The following is an 18,454-nucleotide window of genomic DNA, read 5'->3' as shown; positions in this document are numbered from 1 at the left end:
GTGCCAGCGTGTCCCGGCCTCGCTGCAGGGCTGCAGATACCCCGGGCTGGGTGCATGACTCTGCAGCATCCCCGTGCCAGGTGGATGAAGAAAGCTGCGGGGGCTGCAGGGTGACCCCACCTCCTCCTCCCCCACACCACGGTCCGGCCCCGCCGTGCCCAGGACTGGGCAGAGCGGGGCAGACCCGCCGAAAACCCCCGGGGGATTGAAGTGGGAGATAACGCCGTGGGGAGGGGGCTGCACACCGGGGGGCTCATCAGGGCGGGCAGGGGCGAGAGGCATTGTTGTGAGAACAATCCCCATTGTCCCTCACCTGCGCTCTGCAGCCCCGCGGGCGGGACAGGGGGCTCGGAGGTGGTGGTGGGGGGGGGGTCAGCCCGGGGACCGTGTCCCCACTGCCCCACGTCCCCTGGGACACGGCCCCGGCGCTGGCACAGCCCGGCCGGGGAGGCTGGAACCAGCCACCTCCTGGAAATGACCCTGCCTGCTGTGCGTAGCACACACCCAGCTCCTTACAAAGGCAAATCCGATGTGGCGGAGAGTCCCCGCGGGAGGGGCAGGGTGCCTGGGGACGCTGCCAGCGGGCGGCTGGACACCGGCGCTCGGGTGTTGGCAGGCGGTGGCAGCCCCCGAGGGGGACCCGGGGATGCGCGTGGGCAGCTCCCGGCCCTGCCAGGGACCGGCAGCATCCCGGGGACCGGCCAGCGGTGACCAAAAAGTGACCCTGCCCCAGGAATGCCCCGCACAATGGCGGGGACGGGGAGGACGTTTGCCCTCCTGTCAGCGGCTGATTGCTTACAAGGTGCCCTACAAGCACATTGTCAGCAGAATCAGCTGTTTTCGGTGTCGCGGCGGGCTTTACAATGCCCCACCAGCATGCAGCCCCGCATTGTCACGGCGCTGTCCCCCGTGCATGCTTAATTGACAATTAAGCCGGGGCTTTGAACGAACCCCGCTGCCTTTGATGTGCCCCCGGCCTGCCAGCGCACATGGGGCACCCCCCGAGAGCCTTTGTTTTCTTCTATTAGGGGACAGCAATTACTGTAACCGCGGGCATTTATCTCGGGGCTGGAGGGCCGTTAAGCCCCAACCTTTATTTTCCCGTCGGAGCGGTGCCAGCAGGGGCCGGCCGTGGCTATAGGGCCGGTGACAGCCCATTCCGAGGGGCTTTTGAGCAGGGCAGGAGTGATGGCTGCGGAGAAGAGCCCCTCCGGAGGGGTCAGGAGGGCTTGGCTGCGGGAATTTCTTGGCGGTCGGTGCTTGTATCCACCCTGAGGAGGAGAAGATGGGCATGGCAAGGGACACTGTGGGGTTTTAGGGCTGATTTGGGGGCAGCAGGCAGGGGTGGAGCTCAGCCACGATTGCTTCAGGGTGCTTGGGCCAAGCTGGGTCCCAGAGGCTCCCAAAGCGCCGCCGGATCCGTGGCTGCTGGAAGCCCCTCCAGGCGATGTTTGGGGATCCCCTCCTGGCGGGGCACACTCAGCGCTGGCCCCGCTGCCTGGCTGACCCCATCCATGCTGGGATTTGAACTGTCCTTGCCCCGAGGTGGCGGCGTCTGGGCCGCTCAATGCCTTAACAGCTTAATGACAGCGCTGGGACCCTGCCCTGCCCTGCCCGGCCCGCGACATCCCCGGCAGGAAACGATGGGGCTGGAGCTGTGGGGCAGCTGCAAACCTCTCCCGTGCCCGTGGACAAAGAGGGATCGCCTCTCCTTGGGACATCAATGGGGTCTTGCAAAAGGGCGGGATGACAGCGGGACGGGGATGAGAGCTGTAAAAGCCAAACATCCTCCGGCCTCTTCTTGGGGACCCATCTGTCAAGCCTCGAGCTGTGGTTTTTAACTATTTGGAGGTAAATACTTAAAGCCTTTCTATCTCCGAGGCTGGACTTTTCCCTTACTCTGGGTTTTATCAGCGATCTTGGTTCCCTGTTTGATTTGAAGGTCACTCGGGGCTTTATCTCGGTGCCATGCCGCAGACTCTGGCTTATGCCATTTTTATCTTCAAGAGCCCCGAAGACAATCGGGGCATTGATGAGATTAGGGGAAGCACCGCCCGCCCCCCGAGCCCGCCCTGCATACAAAGGGCCGCCCTCCCTGCAGAGCCCCAGCCCCATGGCCGGGGGGCACAGCATCCCCGGGGGGCTGCACACCCATGGGGGGCACAGCATCACCTGCAGCCTGTCCTGGGGGGCTGCACACCCATGGGGGTCAGGATGTCATTCATCCATCCATCCATCCCTCCATCCCTCCATCCATCCATCCATCCATCCATCCATCCATCCATCCATCCCTCCATCCATCCATCCATCCATCCATCCATCCATCCATCCCTCCATCCATCCATCCATCCATCCATCCATCCATCCATCCATCCATCCATCCATCCATCCATCCATCCATCCCTCCATCCATCCATCCATCCATCCATCCTCCATCCATCCATCCATCCATCCCTCCATCCCTCCCTCCATCCATCCATCCATCCATCCATCCTCCATCCATCCATCCATCCATCCATCCATCCATCCATCCCTGCTCTGCAAACATCAGAGTAGCAGATCAATATCTGAGCAATCACGTTTATATACATATATATGTGGATATACATATTATACACACACATATATACGTAATATATACATATATACATAGACATATGCATAATACATATGTGTATTAAAATGCACTACTTATATATATATATATAAACACATTTAGATATCTCTATAGATGGCGATAAACATAAAAATAACCCAGTGCCACCCCTGAGATTCTTCCTAAAACCCAAAGGGCAATTGAAGGGCTTTAACTTTCCTTTAAGAGAAGAGCCCATCAGCAAACCCTCGCTCTGGGGGTGCCCTGGTTTATACCTGGATCCTTGCCCGTGTTCTTGGGGTGCTGGTTCTGACGGGGACCCCGTGCCAGTGGTTGTAATATTTTACTGTCGGGCACATTGTGGGGCTCGGTGGGTACAGTGCACTGTTAGGAGCTTTTCCCTGTTTTATGGGGGTAATTAGAACTTTATGACAGCAGCGAAATGGGAGGGTCTAGTCCCCATAAACGGGTTTATAATGGATATAAACTATGCACCTCTGTAACTGAGCAAGATTAACACTTTAGGGACAATTTGAGTGGCAGCCCAAAAATCAGAGGTGCCCTCGGTGATGCCTGGGCCTGAATTTTGGGAGGGTGAAATCGTCCCATCAGCGACCTGGCTGTCCATAGTGTCAGTGGGTGAAGCATCACCGAGTCCAGCATGTCCCCAAAAATTACATTTTGCTTTTCTCACCCCACTTTCACACCCTGGTCCACGCTGATGGCTGCATCCTGTGGGGTCAGGCAGAGCCAGAGCTGCATCCCCTCCACCACCAGACCACTGGTGAATTTTTAGGGTCTCTTTTGGGGTTTGGCATTGCTGGTGATGTGCAGGACATGGGTGAAGGTGTGGGCAGAAGTGCAGCCTAGAGCTGGGGGAAGGGGCAGACGCTGGAGGTTGGGATGTGCTGTGGCACCGTGGCAGCAGGGCTCCTGCTGCATGGGAAAGACAGTTAAAAGTACAGTGAGGGTTTTTTAAAAATACAGTTTATTAAGATCAAACATGACTTGAAGCAAAGCAGAACCAAACTGCTTTGCTGCTGGTGCCTGCCAAAGGCACGGGCCTGGTGTGTTCTGAGAAAATGGCACGAGGCTGTGATGAAAGTGATGAAGAGACCGATCCTTGCCCTAAACTCCCTCCACTGCCCCCCTGCCCCCAAAAGCCGAGCCAGGAGGATGAGTGTGGCACCCCAGAGAAGTTGGGAGGCGCTGGGGCTGTCTGTGGGTGCACAGGACCCCCTGCCCTGGGGGCTGCCACGCTGCTGTCCCCGTCCATCGGCTGGAACAGGGTTAAGGCTACGGGAGCCGGACCCTGCGGCTCGTCTGGGGCAGAGGAAAGCAGTAAAACATTTCACAGGCTGTGCAGCTCAGGGGCCACACAATGGCCCGTCCCATAAACAGACTTTTATGTTATGGCTGTAGCTCCAGTTAAAAAAAAAAGCCTTGAGGAGGGAAGGCTCCACGGCCAGACCCATTCCCAGTGATCCCATCCAGGCTTCCTCTCCTGAGCAGCCGCGGGAAGAGACTGAGGGGGAATAAATCCCTTTGCACAAGGGCTGCTTCCAGCTGTGGAGGCACAGGAGAGCAGCAGGAGAAGCGTTGTGTTGGGCTCTGATGGCTGTCTGAGCCCAGCCCATAAAGCCTGGATGCCAAAGCTCTCCCCGGGAGGAATCCTTCACTCCTGGTGCTCACAGCTGGAGCCGTGCCCCTGCGCTCACCCCGGCTGTGGGGCTCTCTGGGGAGCTCCCAGAGCCTGTGCTGCCAGGGCAGGGCTGGATCCCAGCGTTCAGTGATTGAGGGAGGCCTGGGGAGCTCAGAGGAAAGGCAGCACCCCCATCACCAGTGAGCTCCATGCGTTCCAGCAGTGGCAACAGCAACGATGCCTTGCAGCGGCTTCCCAATATTAATGATCTGATCTGCCCAAATCCAACCCAGCCCTGGGGACACGTCAATCATAACAGCCCTCCCTCCCACTGTGGAGAAAACCCAGTGAGGATGGATGCTTCCAAAGGGAGCCCTGGCAGAAGGCTTCTCCCTGCCCAGCAAGTGGCTTCTGAGCAGGGTCCTTGGTGGGGCTGGAGAGTGGCACCGCTGTCACCGGCCCCAGAGCCCAACCTGGCTCTCCTGGGGAGAGTTAATCCTCATCAAGACTCTTCATCAAGACACAGAGTCTTCAGTGGTTTTATCTGGAGACCCAAAATCTCAGTCCCCAGCCTATCTGGGAATCTCGGCGCTGGTTATTGTTCCTCAAACAATCAGTCTTGTCCTTGGGGTTGCAAGGAAGAGCTTCAAAATCAGCATTTAACCTCTTGTGTGTTTTAAGGCCAACTTCACAGCTTTGGGTGGCTTGGCTCATGAGTTAGCACCCCCTCAGCTGGATAGGGCATGATTTTGCATTTAAAATGGACTTTTTTTGTTGTTGTTGTTGTTCTTACTGAGCCCAGAAGAGGCTGAAGACAGCAGAAACTCTTGATTTCCTTTGCGAGAGGAGCCGTCTGCGCTCTGGTCTATCTCTCAGATCACGCCCAGAAGAAAGGGCTTTATTTTATCTCCCCTGCCATTGTTCCAGCAGCGCTGGGATCCCGGCCCAGAGTGAAGCACCCTCTGCAGGGCCGGGGCTGCGGGAGGAATGCGTGTGACAGTGCCCGGGTTGGGTAATGTTTACCCTGTTCACGGCAGGGACGTCCACTCGGGCAAATATCCACCTGCCAGAGGACATTCTTTTATTATCAGGGATAGAGGGGTTTGCTGGGAAATCATCAGGAACCAGACACGGTGAGGAGATTCCTATCTGTGGGTCGTGTTTAACCAGCTGATGGGGAAAATTCAGAGGCGATTGTGGAGTGGCTGTGTTGTGGTTTTTTTTGGTGGAGGGTGTGGGTGGGTCTGTGCGTGGGCAGATGGTTTTGGAGCAGGGGGAAAGCTCCTGGGCTCCAGTTATGATTTTCTTTGGTTTTCCTTGGTTCAGAGATTAGTTTTAGAGTAGGCCTTAGAGCATCCTTCACTGAGCCAGCCACAGGCTGAACCTCCCCTGGGATGGTCATTCTGAGGAGCTGTCCCCAGTGTCCTTGTGCACTGCCTGGTGCTCATGGTGGCTGGCAAGGTGGGCTTTGCCACCATGGGATTTTTCCCCAGGAGAGCCATGGTTTGTCTGTCCATCATCCACCGCTTCGATCCCAGAGCAGTTCAGTAACTCTGGCTGGGAGCACAGGGCTGGACTCCTCCTAATAAATGGGTTTTCGCCGTAGCTGTCAAGGCAGCCCTGTAAAAGACACTTTTGTTTGCCATGGGTTTTCCTCAGTTAATTATTTGTGATCTGTAGATGCCTTTCCATGACACATGGCTGATCATATGGCTATCAGTGTGGGGTGCTTTAGCCAAATTAAATATATTTATATAGAGGACCTGTGCTGGGGCCAGATTTCCCTCCCGGGCAGTGGAGGGCTGGGGTCTGCTCTGGAGGCTGGTGTGTGTCTGGCCCCTCTGCCTTGCTGCAGTGCCCTGTTAATCATACACTGGTGGAGAGGCTGTTGAGAGGGAATCGGATGCAGGAGGGCCTGAGGAAACAGTGGGAGCCACGGATGTGGGAGCTGGGGATGGCTGGGGCTGCGGGGAGAGCCTCAGAGGGGTCAGCTGGGCGTGCAGGGTCACTCCTCATGGGGCAGGGTCCCCAGGCCAGTGTCCAGGAGCCGCAGAGGGGATTTGCAGGACGGCTGTGAGCTGTGCAAATGGAAACAGGAGGGCTGCAGGTGGCTGTGGGGCTCCCTTTCCCCGCCGTGGCTTTTGGGCAGCGTGGGGTTGCAGCTCCAGCCGTAAACTCCTCGCTGTAATTGCAGGAGATGGGAAGCTGGGAAGCGGTGCTGGGGGAAGGAAGGGACCCGTTTGTCATTCCCGGGTGGCGCTTAGGAGCTCGCACGCATCCCCATCCTCGTGCCACGCACCGAGCGAGGGCTGGGGGGCTCCGAGGGGCTCGGCACCACCCCGGGACCCCTCCGTGGTGGCCGTGGGTGATGCCGAGGCCGGCGGTGTTTTGCAGGGGTCCGGTACAGCCAGGCGGCGAGCGGCGAGGCGGCGTCCTCGGGGGCCATCAGCCACCACGGCAGCGGTGCCATGGTCACCACCAGCCAGGCTGTCCTGCAGCAGGTCTCCCCGGCCAGCCTGGACCCGGGCCACGGTTTGCTCTCTCCCGAAGGTAAAATGGTGAGTACACCTGGCCCATTGTGGCGGCGGCGCTGATAAGATAAGAGGGCCCAGCGGGCAGAGCAAACACGCTTTCCCCGGGTTTCACACGCGGCCGGGCTGAACAATGGGGCATTGTGGGGGACGAGGGTGCCACTGTCCCCACCGCCCGCCTCCGAGGCGGCGCTCCCGGGGGGACACAGCGTGTTTGAGGTGGATCTGCCAGAGCCCGGGGTTCATTGATCGCAGGCTGAAGGCACTGGGTGGATCACTGTTTGCTTTCCCCTGCCCATGACAAGGTTTCGATAAAATACTCATTCATTACTTGTTCCCTAAGCCCTCACAAGTTTGGGAAGAGCTTCTTGTCCCAGGAGATTGAAGCTGCTCGTGCTGGCTCTGGCCCCACAGCTCCTGCCTCTCTCCCTCCCCTTTGCCATGGCTTTGGGGCTCTGCTGGGCAGAGCATGGCAGGAGTGGAGATGGGACACCAGCATCCCTGTGGTGCTGGACACGTGCCCGTGCTGGTGCTGCAGGGCCATGGCAGGGCCCGGGCACTCGGGGTGCCCTTTCCTGGTGCAAAGCCCCTGGAGGGGTGGGCGAAGGAGCAGGGCAAGGAGGGGGTACAGGGGTTCAGGCCAGCACGGGATGGGCTGTGATGGCAGAGGCACAGCCCGCCCCTGGAGCAGGCTGGCAGAGGTTTGCGTGGAGCTGCTGCTTTTCCGGGAGTTGTTTTCCTGCTGAAATCGAAAGTCAAACATGGCACTGGGTGACGGGGCCAAGCCGGTTCTTCCCCGGTTTTCACTTCCATTTTCAGAGGGCTGTCCCTCCTGGGCTGTCCCGTCAGCCTCCTGGCCAAGCTGGGTGGCCACGGAGGGGCTCCCTGTCCCCTCCCTCAGCTATGGCACCGTTTCATTGTGCCTTTCCTTCTGGCTGGAGAGGGTCTCTGTGCAGCCCCTCGGGCTCTGCCACTCACCCTGCAAAGCCAAACGTCCCCTGCCAAGCTGGGGGGACATGGCAGAGCGACACCCCAGCCCCCCCCCCAGCCCACTCCCTCTGCCCCAGCACACCCAGATCACCTCAGGGTGTGTTGAGCCTCATAACCCTCAGCCTGGAAGCCATAAAATGAGTCAGGGATAAAGGCGGAGGCAGCGGCAGCGCCGCATGCCCGGGGCAGGGGTCCCCCAGGACCAGGCAATGCCAGCACCCCCTGCCAGCTCCTGGGACCAGGGCAGAGACCCCCAGAAGGGGCTGGGCAGCACGGGAGGAGGAAAGGGAGCAGATTAAACTGGGAAAAGCCACTTGGTAAAGTGCAGCAGAAGAGCCCTGCTGAGCTCTCCCCAAGGCACAGACACTGCCCAGCGCCGTGGGGACCGTGCGGGACCAGCTTATCTCTGATCTCCAGGCAGGGCTAGCTGGTGCTTGCAAGTGATTTAATAGAAACATGCTGTAGGCTGTGGTTTCTAGTAAGTAAACATGTGCCTCTAATGCCCCACATGAAACTGCCAAGGAGGTTGCTGCATCTTTCAGGAAAGTGCGTTACTGAGGCTCCAGAAAAATCTCTGGTGGCTCACTCTTTCATGCTCCAGTGTTTGCCTCAGCTGTGTTAGTGCCAGAGGGTCTACCCCGAGGCTCCAGTGCCTGGAGGGTCTTTTCCAGTCATGCACCATCCAGGTGCAGTGCTCTGGGGCTAAACACCCTGTGAGAGGAGCCGGGGCTGCAGGCGAGCGGCGTGTGCTTGCCGGGAGCTGTTTGACTTGTGCAGCCGAGTGTGGTGTAACCCGGCCTTGAAGGGACTTTGAAAGTGGAAAATACCGGATCAGGAAATGTGAGTCGCTCCCGGGCTTTGGAATTTATTGATGGACTTGTTTCAATTGCTATCTCCAGCTCACATGTGCAAAATAAACAAGGTGCTCGGAACTGGTGTCCAGAAATGTCACCTGAAGGGCTGCAGGGATGGCTCTGAGCTGGGATTGAGGTCACTCAGTGCAAGAGGGCTAACAGCAGGAATTGGGGGAAGGTGCAGCAATTAAAGAAATAAGGCCCTTACATGTCCTGGGGAGCAGCTCCAATTCTCACAGCACATGCCAAGTGCCTTTGTCTGATCCCTAAACTTTAGCCCAAAACCCAGGCACCGGCTCTGGCTGTGCACACCCACCCCGTCTCACCGGTATCCTGCCAGATTGGTGACTAAGATCATCACCACGAGGCCTTTTTAATCTGCCTTCTGCCAATTCTCTTCACTTTCCTGAGTCTGTGGGTCCCGCTTTCCCCTACAAGCACGATGGTTAGAAGTTAATGAGTGTTGAGAGCCCTCAGCTGTCCCCGTGGGCTGGAGCTTGGACTCGGGGTACAAAGCAGCAAAGGCTTGGGATGTGCCGTGTTCCGGTGCCATGCTCCGGTGGAGCTGGGAGCTGGTGCCAGCAAAGCCTTTCCCAGCGCTGCTTTGCTGTGCATTGACACGAAGCTGAGGTGCTGCAGTCAGGGTCTGCAGCCCCGTGGGGGCTGCCTGGGGTGAAGCCCCAGCGGGACCCGCAGCCTGCTCCCCTCTGAGGAGGGGGCTCTGCCGATTGTCCCCGTGGAGAGGAGGAGGAGGAGGAGGGGGCTGGGGGCTCCCCGTGGCTGTGCTCTGACCGTGCCTGTCCTGCCTGGCAGATCTCCGTGTCGGGGGGCGGGCTGCCCCCGGTGAGCACCCTGACCAACATCCACAGCCTGTCCCACCACAACCCGCAGCAGTCCCAGAACCTCATCATGACGCCGCTCTCGGGAGTCATGGCCATCGCCCAGAGTAAGTGCGCCCCGCGACCACCTCGGTGCCCTGCCCCGTGACGGGGGGGTGGCACTGCCGGCGCTGACACCCCCGCTCTGCTCCTCTCCCTGCTCCCAGGTCTGAACACCTCGCAGGCTCAGAGCGTCCCCGTCATCAACAGCGTGGCTGGCAGCCTGGCAGCCCTGCAGCCGGTGCAGTTCTCCCAGCAGCTGCACAGCCCGCACCAGCAGCCGCTGATGCAGCAGTCCCCGGGCCACATGACGCAGCAGCCCTTCATGGCCACCGTGACCCAGCTGCAGAACTCACACAGTAAGGCCTGGGGGCAGCTGCAAGGGGGCCCCGCATGAATTCACATGGGAAATCAGCTTGTGCTCTGCTCCCGCTCTGCCCTGCCCTGCCCAAGCTGGCACCCGTGGCTGCTGCCCCTCTCTCGTGGTTCCAGCCCATGGGATGCTCAGGCTGGTCACATCCTGCCTCGTCCCTTCCTCCATCTGGTCCGGCCACAGCCCCTCAGTCCCCACGGGTTCCTGGGGGCGAGCTGCTGCCTGAGGATGCAGTGGCTTGGGGGGAAGCGGTGGGTTCTTCCCTTGGCTTGTTTTGTCCCATCCCTGTCTCCCTGCTGCCCGTTCCCATCCCTGGACCTGCCGTGGTGAGGGCTGGGGTGGCTTTTCCCTGAGCTGTGCCCCTCCTGTCCGCAGTGTACGCGCACAAACAGGAGCCTCCCCAGTATTCCCACACCTCCCGCTTCCCCTCGGCCATGGTGGTGACGGACACCAGCAGCATCAGCACACTCACCAACATGTCTTCCAGCAAGCAGGTAATGGCCCACAGGGCTGGCTGAGGGGGCACGGCATGGGGGTGTGAAGCTGGAGTGGAGCTTTCCCCCCTCTGGATGTGGGGCTGGAGGTGGGAGTAGCAGAGACCCCGTGCTGCTGCCTGTGCTCCACTCCTGTGGGGAGCTGAGCCCGTTCCAGCCCCTTCATGGACTCCAGAACACCTGGTTGGAGGTGGTGGGATGGGGATTTGGGCAATTTTGTCTAACACGTGGTGGTACCAGCCAGGCCCTGCTCATCCCTGGGGCAGCCCCATGAGAGTGGGGCTGAGGAGGTAGAACCAAGCAGGCTCTGCTGCCCGTGTCCAGGGGGATCAACCCTGGTTGGAGTCAAGTGGAGTCCAAGGCTCCCCAGCTTCCCCCAGCCCATAAACCTTTATCATCTGCCCGCTGCAGGTGTAAGGCCGGACTTATCCTGGTTCAAATCAGGTGTGTGAGGTTTTCCTTAGACAATAGTCCCTTTCTGAGAGCCAGCTCTGGGGACTGTGGGAAATATGTGGCCCTTATTGATCGCTAGATAAATAAGAGAGAGCCTTGAACTTGCATTCAGATAAACTTTCTTCCCGAGGTTTGACAGGGGACAGGGAAAAAATGTCTGCAATGACCACAGAGTAAATACAGCGTGGGATTGCTGTGAGACCCCCCCCCCCCCAGCATCGCTGTGAGATCCTTGGCGAGGGTGAAGGAAGGGGCTGGGGCTGCAAAGGGGAGACGTGGGGGGGGCTTGGGGTGCTTGGGAAGGGGTCACGAACGCCACCCCCCCCGGGGATCCCACTCTGGGCAGGTCTCAGGGTGAGCATTCAGGCACGGCCGCCCCTGCGAGCTCCATTTCCTCCGCGCAGCTTTATCGGCCCATCTGCTGCGCGCTCAGCCCGAACTGCCCCTGATTAATCGAGCTCTCCTGCCTTTGATGCCGGGCTGGCCGCGGCAGCCCCGGGACACAGGAAATGTCCCTGGCAGGGAGATAGAGCCCGGCCATCCCCGCTGCCCGCGGGCCCTGCGATCAGCCTACCCTGACCAGCGCTGCCCGCCGGGCTGGGGCTCCCGGGGGTTCCTGCCTCCATCACGTTCTTGCTCTTTAGTCAAAGCAGGAGGAGGTGTCACGGCTCAGGAGGGGGGGTATGGGGCCAGGACCCTTCACCTGCTGTGGTGAAGGAGCACCCACCCCCCTGTTACCCCCAATACATGATAAACGTCCTGCAAGCACCAGGGCAGGATGTGTCCTGTCTCCAACAGCAAACCCTCCCAGCCCCCGGGGTCGCCTTTCCTACCAACCATTCTGTGCCCAAGCTACAGCTGGAAAAATTTATCTTTGGACATGGATCTCTTTCTTGGTGGTCAGCAGTTTCATTAGCCAGAGGTGAATGGAGTGTGACTCATGCAGCATAGGGGCCCCGTAAATGCTGCTCGCCACCCAAATTGCTCAAATGCCTGAATATTTCTGGTGATTTGGGTTTCTGTCATTGACTGGGGCTACCAGGGGCTGTGCCCTGGCTCCTCCACACCAGACCCCAAAACCTGTTCCGTGGTGGAGGGAGCTGCTCCGGGTCCTGCTGAGGGGACAGAGCTGGAGGGAGGTCCCTGGTCACCCCCCAGCCCTCCCCTCGCTTGCTGTGGGTCTCTTATCAGATGTTGTTATTAGACCTGGAAGGGGCAAATACCTCCCTGTTCCTCTGACAACGCTTGAGGCCGAGCCACCATGTTTATTACGTTGGCAAACACCTGATAGCCACGGCCAGTCCCTAATGACATGTCACGGGAGGCTCCTGGCGTCTCCTTATCTCCGCCTGACGATGTTTGCTGTGCGCTCCAGCCCCAAAGGTCACCCCCACCCCTGCCCCCCGCCCACCGGGGACTGGGGGGACCCCAGGGATGGAGGGGGATGGAGAAGGTGCCTCTGCAGTGGGGTGGATGTGGCACGGGGGGCTGCTTGGCTCTGTCCCTGGAGCTGACAGCGATGAGCCCCCGGCGCCGCTCCCACCCCAGCCGAGCTCAGCCTCACGCCTGGCTGCTCCTGGGCTGCCTGGCACAGCCTGGGCACAAACAGGACCTTTTTCAGTCTTATTATTTTTGGGAGGGGGTGGCAACAGCTGGCTAAGAAAGTATTTTCCCACTGCCTCCCCCACAGGGGTGCCGGGGAGGGCTCGGGGCCGGGCAGGGCAGCCCCAAGGTGGTCACGGAGCAGCGCAGGAGGTGATGCCTCCAAACGCTTTGTGGTGATGCCTCAAATGCTTTGTGGCGCTGCCTCCTCCTCCCGGCGCCGCTCACTGTGCTGCTCTCTCTCCCTCCCCAGTGTCCCCTGCAAGCCTGGTGATGCTCCACACCTCGCTGCTTTTGCACATAGCAACGGGATCTTATTTTCCACAACATCCCGCCGGCGAGCCGCGCTCACAGCCCGGGAGTCGCCTGCCTGCCAGAGCGCAGCCCAGCAGCGAGGAGCCCGACACGGAGCCGGGGCTCGGGGCTCCCCGCGGCCCTCCCGGGGACCTGCCCGGAGCCGCGGCGCCCAGCCGGGACCTGCCTCTCCTTCCCTCCACGCCGTGTTTCCAAGATGTGTCTTGGGGATTACTTTGCCGAAGTGTTTGCCTTCCGAGAGGCTCTCCCGAGGAGCAAGGCACGAGCTGTGCTGGGGACTGGCAGAAGGGGAAGATGGATCATGTTTTAAGTTATACTCCTCCACTCGGACTGAGAGGGACCGGGGTCTGTTACTTGGCGTTTGGAGGGAGGAATTGCATGTGTTGTTGAACTGAGCCAATTAAACTGTAAATATAGGTACAGTCTGCTCCATCCTTCCCCCGTCCCCACCCCTATACATAGAGATTTATATAAAAAAGAAGTAAATTTTGTCCAATGGATGTAAACTACTGTAATTAAGTGCAATTCCCCCATCTGTATATATTGGTCCTGAATATCTTCTTTTTCTCTTTTTTTTTTTTTTTATGGTAAAGGTCAGAGCTGAGGATGGTTTTGGTTTTGTATTCCTCTTTTTCCTTTAAATGAGTTAATTCCAGTCCTGGGGCTGGCAAGGACCCTGGTCAGGCAGCACTGGGCTCTGCTGTGCAGGGGGACAGGCAGACACGTGTCCCCTGCACGGTGACATCCCACGTGAAGGAAGGGCACAGGGTGAGCTGAGCGGAGCCCTGGCAGGACCTGGATGATCCATGTGGGGACAGCTGCGATTACCAATCAATCTCAATGGACTTCCCTGCTCTTGGGGACTCTGAGGTGGGCTCTGGTGGGGTGGGGAAGGACTCAGCAGCCTGGTGAACACATCCAGCTGCTGGGAAGTGCCAGCAGCTTCCAGGTGAGCCTGGAGCACTTGCTGCTACAGAGCGAATGAGGCCACAGGGAATTCTGATGGGATCTCCCCCATGGGTTCAGACACTCTCCCTTTTCTCCTCTCTTGGGGCACAGAAGGGAGTGCCCATCACTGCCTCATCTCCTGCCCAGTGAATGGCCAGTACAGGTGGCTTCTTTCCACCTTCAGCAGTTGATGATGAACCTTGTTAGCTCCACCCTTAGCTGTGCACAGGGTGCTCTCGTCCTCGTGGTGCCCTGGATGGATGGATGGAATATGGGCTGTGGTGTGAGCGCTCCAGCTGCTGCCCTGTCTCAGCTGGCAGCAGCTCCTGCATGGAAAGCTCTGCAGAAACATCTCCAGCCTGTGAATGATCCCAGCTCTGTGCTGAGGGCATGCCCAGCCCCTCAGGCACTCGCTGAGGACACACACCAGAGCCCTGGAGGAGTCTGGGTGCCCAAGTCCGACCTCCCAAAGCCATGGAAGCTGTTAAAGGCATCGTCTGCCCTCTGTGAGACACGAGCTCCTCTGTACCTGCTCCCCTCTGTAAATGGATCTAATGCTCCCCAGTTGTGCTGATTTTTCATTAACTGTGTGGCATGTGCCAACTGCTGAGAGGGATTTCGAGAGGTGGACAGCAGCAGAGGTGCCCATGGACAGATAGCCATGCTAAGAAGGAGAGCACTGGATGCTCTCTTTGGGCTGACAAAGGCTCTTTGACTCAGTTGTCTGCACAGTGGGACCCTCACCCTCGCTGGGACTGACAGGAGCTGCCCACCGGCGAATAAGTCATCAGGAATTTGGAGAACAATATTCAGAATTACATTTAATTTAATGTATACCATAATTAAACACCATTTCTTCTGAGCCCTTGCTGCTGCGTGGTCTGTGAATTCCACAGTGATCGTGTGTGGTGCTTTGGCAGAGGTGGGGCTGGCAGGGACACGGGCTGGTGGCACGTCCCTCCTGCTGTCCCTTGCAGTGACCATCTCCATTTGTACCTGCCTGCATGTGGGGAGTCCAGGGTTTCCTGTGAATGCCCAGGAGTCGCAGGAGGCTTTTGGAGGTGGGGAGACCCACGTCCTCACCCTCCTAATGATGGCCTAACGATGCTGCCCTTAGCCCAGCAGTGTCTCATCCCCTGCCAGCTTTAGCAGCCCGGGGCTAAGCAGTCCAATTAGGAGGGGAGTGCCAAAGCCGAGCCCTGTCTGCTCTGGATGCTGAGCCCGTGGGGCAGTGCAGCTCCAGGGGGAGGTGGCAGGGTGTGCTCCAGGGGCTGGAGAGCTTTTGAAGATCCTTGATTGTGAAGAGCTAACAGAGCTGAGTGACTCTGAGCACAGCAGTGGAAAAGGGTGGAACCTCTGTGAAGTTAATGGTAATGTGAAGTAATGTGAAGTTTTCCCTGGCTGATGCAAATCCGGGTTGAATTGACCCTGCAGAGGGAGGAATGGACAATCCAGTGGGAAGCAGGTGGGAGAAGGAGGCACTAGACCTGCTGCAGCTGAGTCTTCTGATGCAGTGCCTTTTGGGGCTTGATTTCTGCACCAGCTGTAAGAGAGTCGGAGACTGAAAGGCTGGAGCTTGGGGTGTGAAGAACCCCTTGGGAAATGGTCCAGGGTCAGTGCTGCTCTGCAGAGAAGGTAAGTGAAAACCTTTGGAAAAGGAGGCTTTGAGAATTGACCCCGCCACAGAGGGATGTGGTGAAGGAAGAGGGGACAGAGCCAAAAAATAAAGGGGGGGAAAGGACAAAGGATACATCCAAGTGAAGGCACAGAGGGAGCAGGTGGCTCCCACGGAGCACAGTGTGATGAAGCAGACAGGATAAAGTCAATAATGTGAGTAGAACAAATGATTAATAGCAGATACTTTCCCCAGAGGTGTGGGTTTCTGAAGCTGCTGAACAGGGATTGTGTGCTGTCACTTCCCATCCCTGGGCAGCAGGGTCTGGGAAGGGGGGAAGCAGGGCAGGTTGCTAAGGGTGCTGTGGGTGCTACACATACCTGTGTGGGGAGAAAGCTTCCTCTGATTTTGAGTTAACCTCTGGCTGAGGAAACCTTTCTGGATGGTAAATACCACACAAAACTCTTCAGGGCAGCCTCTGCAGCAGCTGGGCTGGGGCTGGGACTGTCCCTGGACCTCACCTTGCTCGGAGAAGCCCTGGGTGGGATGTTTGCTCCCACAGGTGCCCTGGCTGCCTCATTAAATTGCTGGAAAATGCGATGTCATGTCAAGTGAAGCTCCTGGAAGATACTTTTTTCCTCCTGTTGCTGTCGGGCACGTGGTGTTTGTGTCTGATGCAGTTGTTATGGGGCAAAGAAACTAGCAGAGCCATGACAAAGTTCGTTTATGACCAAAACAGTTTTACAGGGCTGGGTGACTATTTTACAGTTCAAAGCTGCTTACAAGGGAATTCCTTGCATGTAAGGATTCTCAGGTTGCCACGAGGCTTTAACATTGTCTTTTCACGTGAGCTGCAGCCTCCTTCATGGGCATAGGGACAAGGCTGCACTAAATTTAAAGTGCAGGTGTGGGTACAAAGGAATAATCCCCCAAATCCCAGCACTGCCAGGGGGTAACAGGTAACAGGTCAGGGCTGCTGTGGGTCTGTGTGACACAAGGACCTGCTCTGTCCATGGAGGTATCACCCAAAGCTCTCTCTGTTTTCATGCTGCTTCCCCAGCCCGTGGGCTGAGGGTCAGGGGAAGAGCACGGGGAAGCCTGAGATGTGCAGAGGTGGGGTGTGGAGGGCTGGGCAGGAGCAGGACCTCTCCTTCACCTCCAAGGAGAGCACAGCTGTGGCAGCTGCCCCGACGGGCAAGTCCCATGCCCCAACAGCCTCCTGTTTGTGCTGCCAGCAAAGTCACTGGGTCAGAAACAGATGGGCTGCCCTCGCTGCCCGCCCCAGAGCCACGACAAAGCCTTATCAAACCCTGGGCATGGGGCTCTGGCTGTCCCTCAGAGCAGTGATCACCTCCATCACTGTGGGGAGGAATGGAGACAGGGAAACGTGTCCAGGCAGAGCTCTGGGGGCCTGGTGCCTGGGTCCCTGTCCCCAGGGGTGTGACAGCAGCCTGGTGCTGGTGCCCACCTCGCTGCCAGGGCAGTGCTGGGGCTCAGCTGCCATCCAGGCCCCTGGTGCTGGCTGGGCTGCAGCCAGCCGGGCTCTCACGGGCCAGCAGCAAAGACTGGACTGCCAAGGAAGTGCCGGCTCTCCCCTGATGTTCTGCTGGCCAGGAAGGCATCGCACCGTCCTCCCTGGGGACACCAAAAGCCAGCTGAGCCATTTCAGTGGCTGTAAATGCTCTCGGAGTGCGTGCGCACGTAAGGAAGGCGCAGTTGCACAAGAGCACGGCTCACACTGCGGGCTTTGCAGACCCGTTCTGCCAGTCCGGCCAGGTGGCCGGATCTGCTGGGAGTGTCAGCAGCAAAGGCAGTGGCAGCAGAGCGGGGCTGTGCCAGGCCGGGCTGTGCCAGGCCGGGCTGTGCCAGGCGGGGCTGTGCCAGGCGGGGCTGTGCCAGGCGGGGCTGTGCCAGGCCGGGCTGCTCTCCCCGCGGAGCTCCCGGCGCTGCCGGACAGGTGACAGGGGGCAGCGCTGTCCCTCCCCGCGGACCGCACACAGGCTCAGCAGGTGAAGCCCTTGAGCTGCTGGCGGGGTTGAGGAGCACACAGAGCGGTGCAGAGGGTGCTCCCTGCCGAGGCCGGGCTGTGCAGGGCTGGCCCGGGGCAGGAGCCGCAGCCGGAGCGCTCCCTGTGCCCGGCGCTTGGCGCTGATCACCGCCCGCTGCCCTGCCCTGCCCTGCCCGTGCTGTGCCCGCAGCAGCTCCACTCGTCCGTGAAGGGGTTTGGTGGGGCACAGGTGTGAGCCAGGAAGAGAGCAGAACAGCTCGGGAACAGTTTGCTGTCCTGAACCAACGCGCTGCACCCAAACACTTCAAAAGGCACTCAGCATCCAGAGAAAAGCTCTCTGCCTGCTCCAGCGTGTCTGTGATTGTTCCTGCAGCTCCGGGCGCTGCCCTGCCCTGGCCTGGGCTCCCCGCAGCAGCCAGGGGACCAGTGAATCCGGCAGGATCCTTCTCCCCTGCTGCAGCCCCGAGGGAAAGGAGCAGCCCAGGCAGAACGGGAGTTCTGGGGGAGCCACCAGCACCAGCAGGGAGAGGTCTCTGAGCCCCTGGACTTTATTTCTCTGACCAAGAGAGAAAAATTAAAAGTCTAAAAACTCAATTGTGCCCTAGAGTTGTCCTGTCCCAGTGTAGGCGTAATGCAGAGCCACGGAAAAGCAAAGCCTCAGGCATTTTCGCTGTCTTCTAATTCAAGGAACTTTGATTTTACTTTTCTACTCAGCAAAACTAATCCTCCTCTCTGTAATTAATATGCTGCTCAAGTGGATTCTTAATTACAGATAAATCACAAATCTACACACTCAACTGTTATGCTTTTCAAGTAATAAAACAGATCATTTGTCTTCCTCAGATGAACAGAGCCCAACCAGCACACCATTTCCCCCTTTATGAAGAATTCATTTGCCTTAGAAAGAAAGTCTTTAAAAAAACATTGCAAGGATTTCTTGAATAGGGGATCAAAGCTCCCACACTGCTGGAAACCATTTTTTGCTAAATAAGATGTGAGTAAAGGGGAAAAAAGTAAAAGTTTTTTGGTAGTGGTTGGGATTACAACACCCTTGGGAGGGACGAGGACGTGGGGTCAAGAAGTGGTGACCAGGTTAGCAACACAGGGAACAGAAGGGCAGGACAAAGGGACAGAAAGTGGAAATGGACAGCTGAA

The 18,454-nt window shown here is 58.3% G+C and overlaps 1 protein-coding gene across 2 annotated transcripts in view; it reads left to right on the top strand.

Moving 5' to 3' along the window:
- HNF1B (HNF1 homeobox B) overlaps positions 1 to 14,538 on the top strand; it is a 22,511-nt gene extending 7,973 nt beyond the window's left edge. For both annotated transcript variants that reach the window (XM_053995512.1, XM_053995511.1), the window contains exons 5-9: positions 6,633 to 6,796; positions 9,427 to 9,559; positions 9,659 to 9,850; positions 10,240 to 10,358; positions 12,667 to 14,538. In XM_053995512.1, the coding sequence (XP_053851487.1) occupies positions 6,633 to 6,796; positions 9,427 to 9,559; positions 9,659 to 9,850; positions 10,240 to 10,358; positions 12,667 to 12,687 (629 nt within the window). In that variant the 3' untranslated portion in view covers positions 12,688 to 14,538. The remainder of the gene's footprint in view (positions 1 to 6,632; positions 6,797 to 9,426; positions 9,560 to 9,658; positions 9,851 to 10,239; positions 10,359 to 12,666) is intronic.
- The last annotated feature ends 3,916 nt before the right edge of the window (positions 14,539 to 18,454 follow it).

The sequence above is a fragment of the Vidua macroura genome, chromosome 20 (genome assembly GCF_024509145.1).
Source record: "Vidua macroura isolate BioBank_ID:100142 chromosome 20, ASM2450914v1, whole genome shotgun sequence".
NCBI lineage: Eukaryota > Metazoa > Chordata > Aves > Passeriformes > Viduidae > Vidua > Vidua macroura.
The sequence above is the reverse complement of the archived record's forward strand: the minus strand, read 5'-3'. Positions and strand labels throughout refer to the sequence as shown.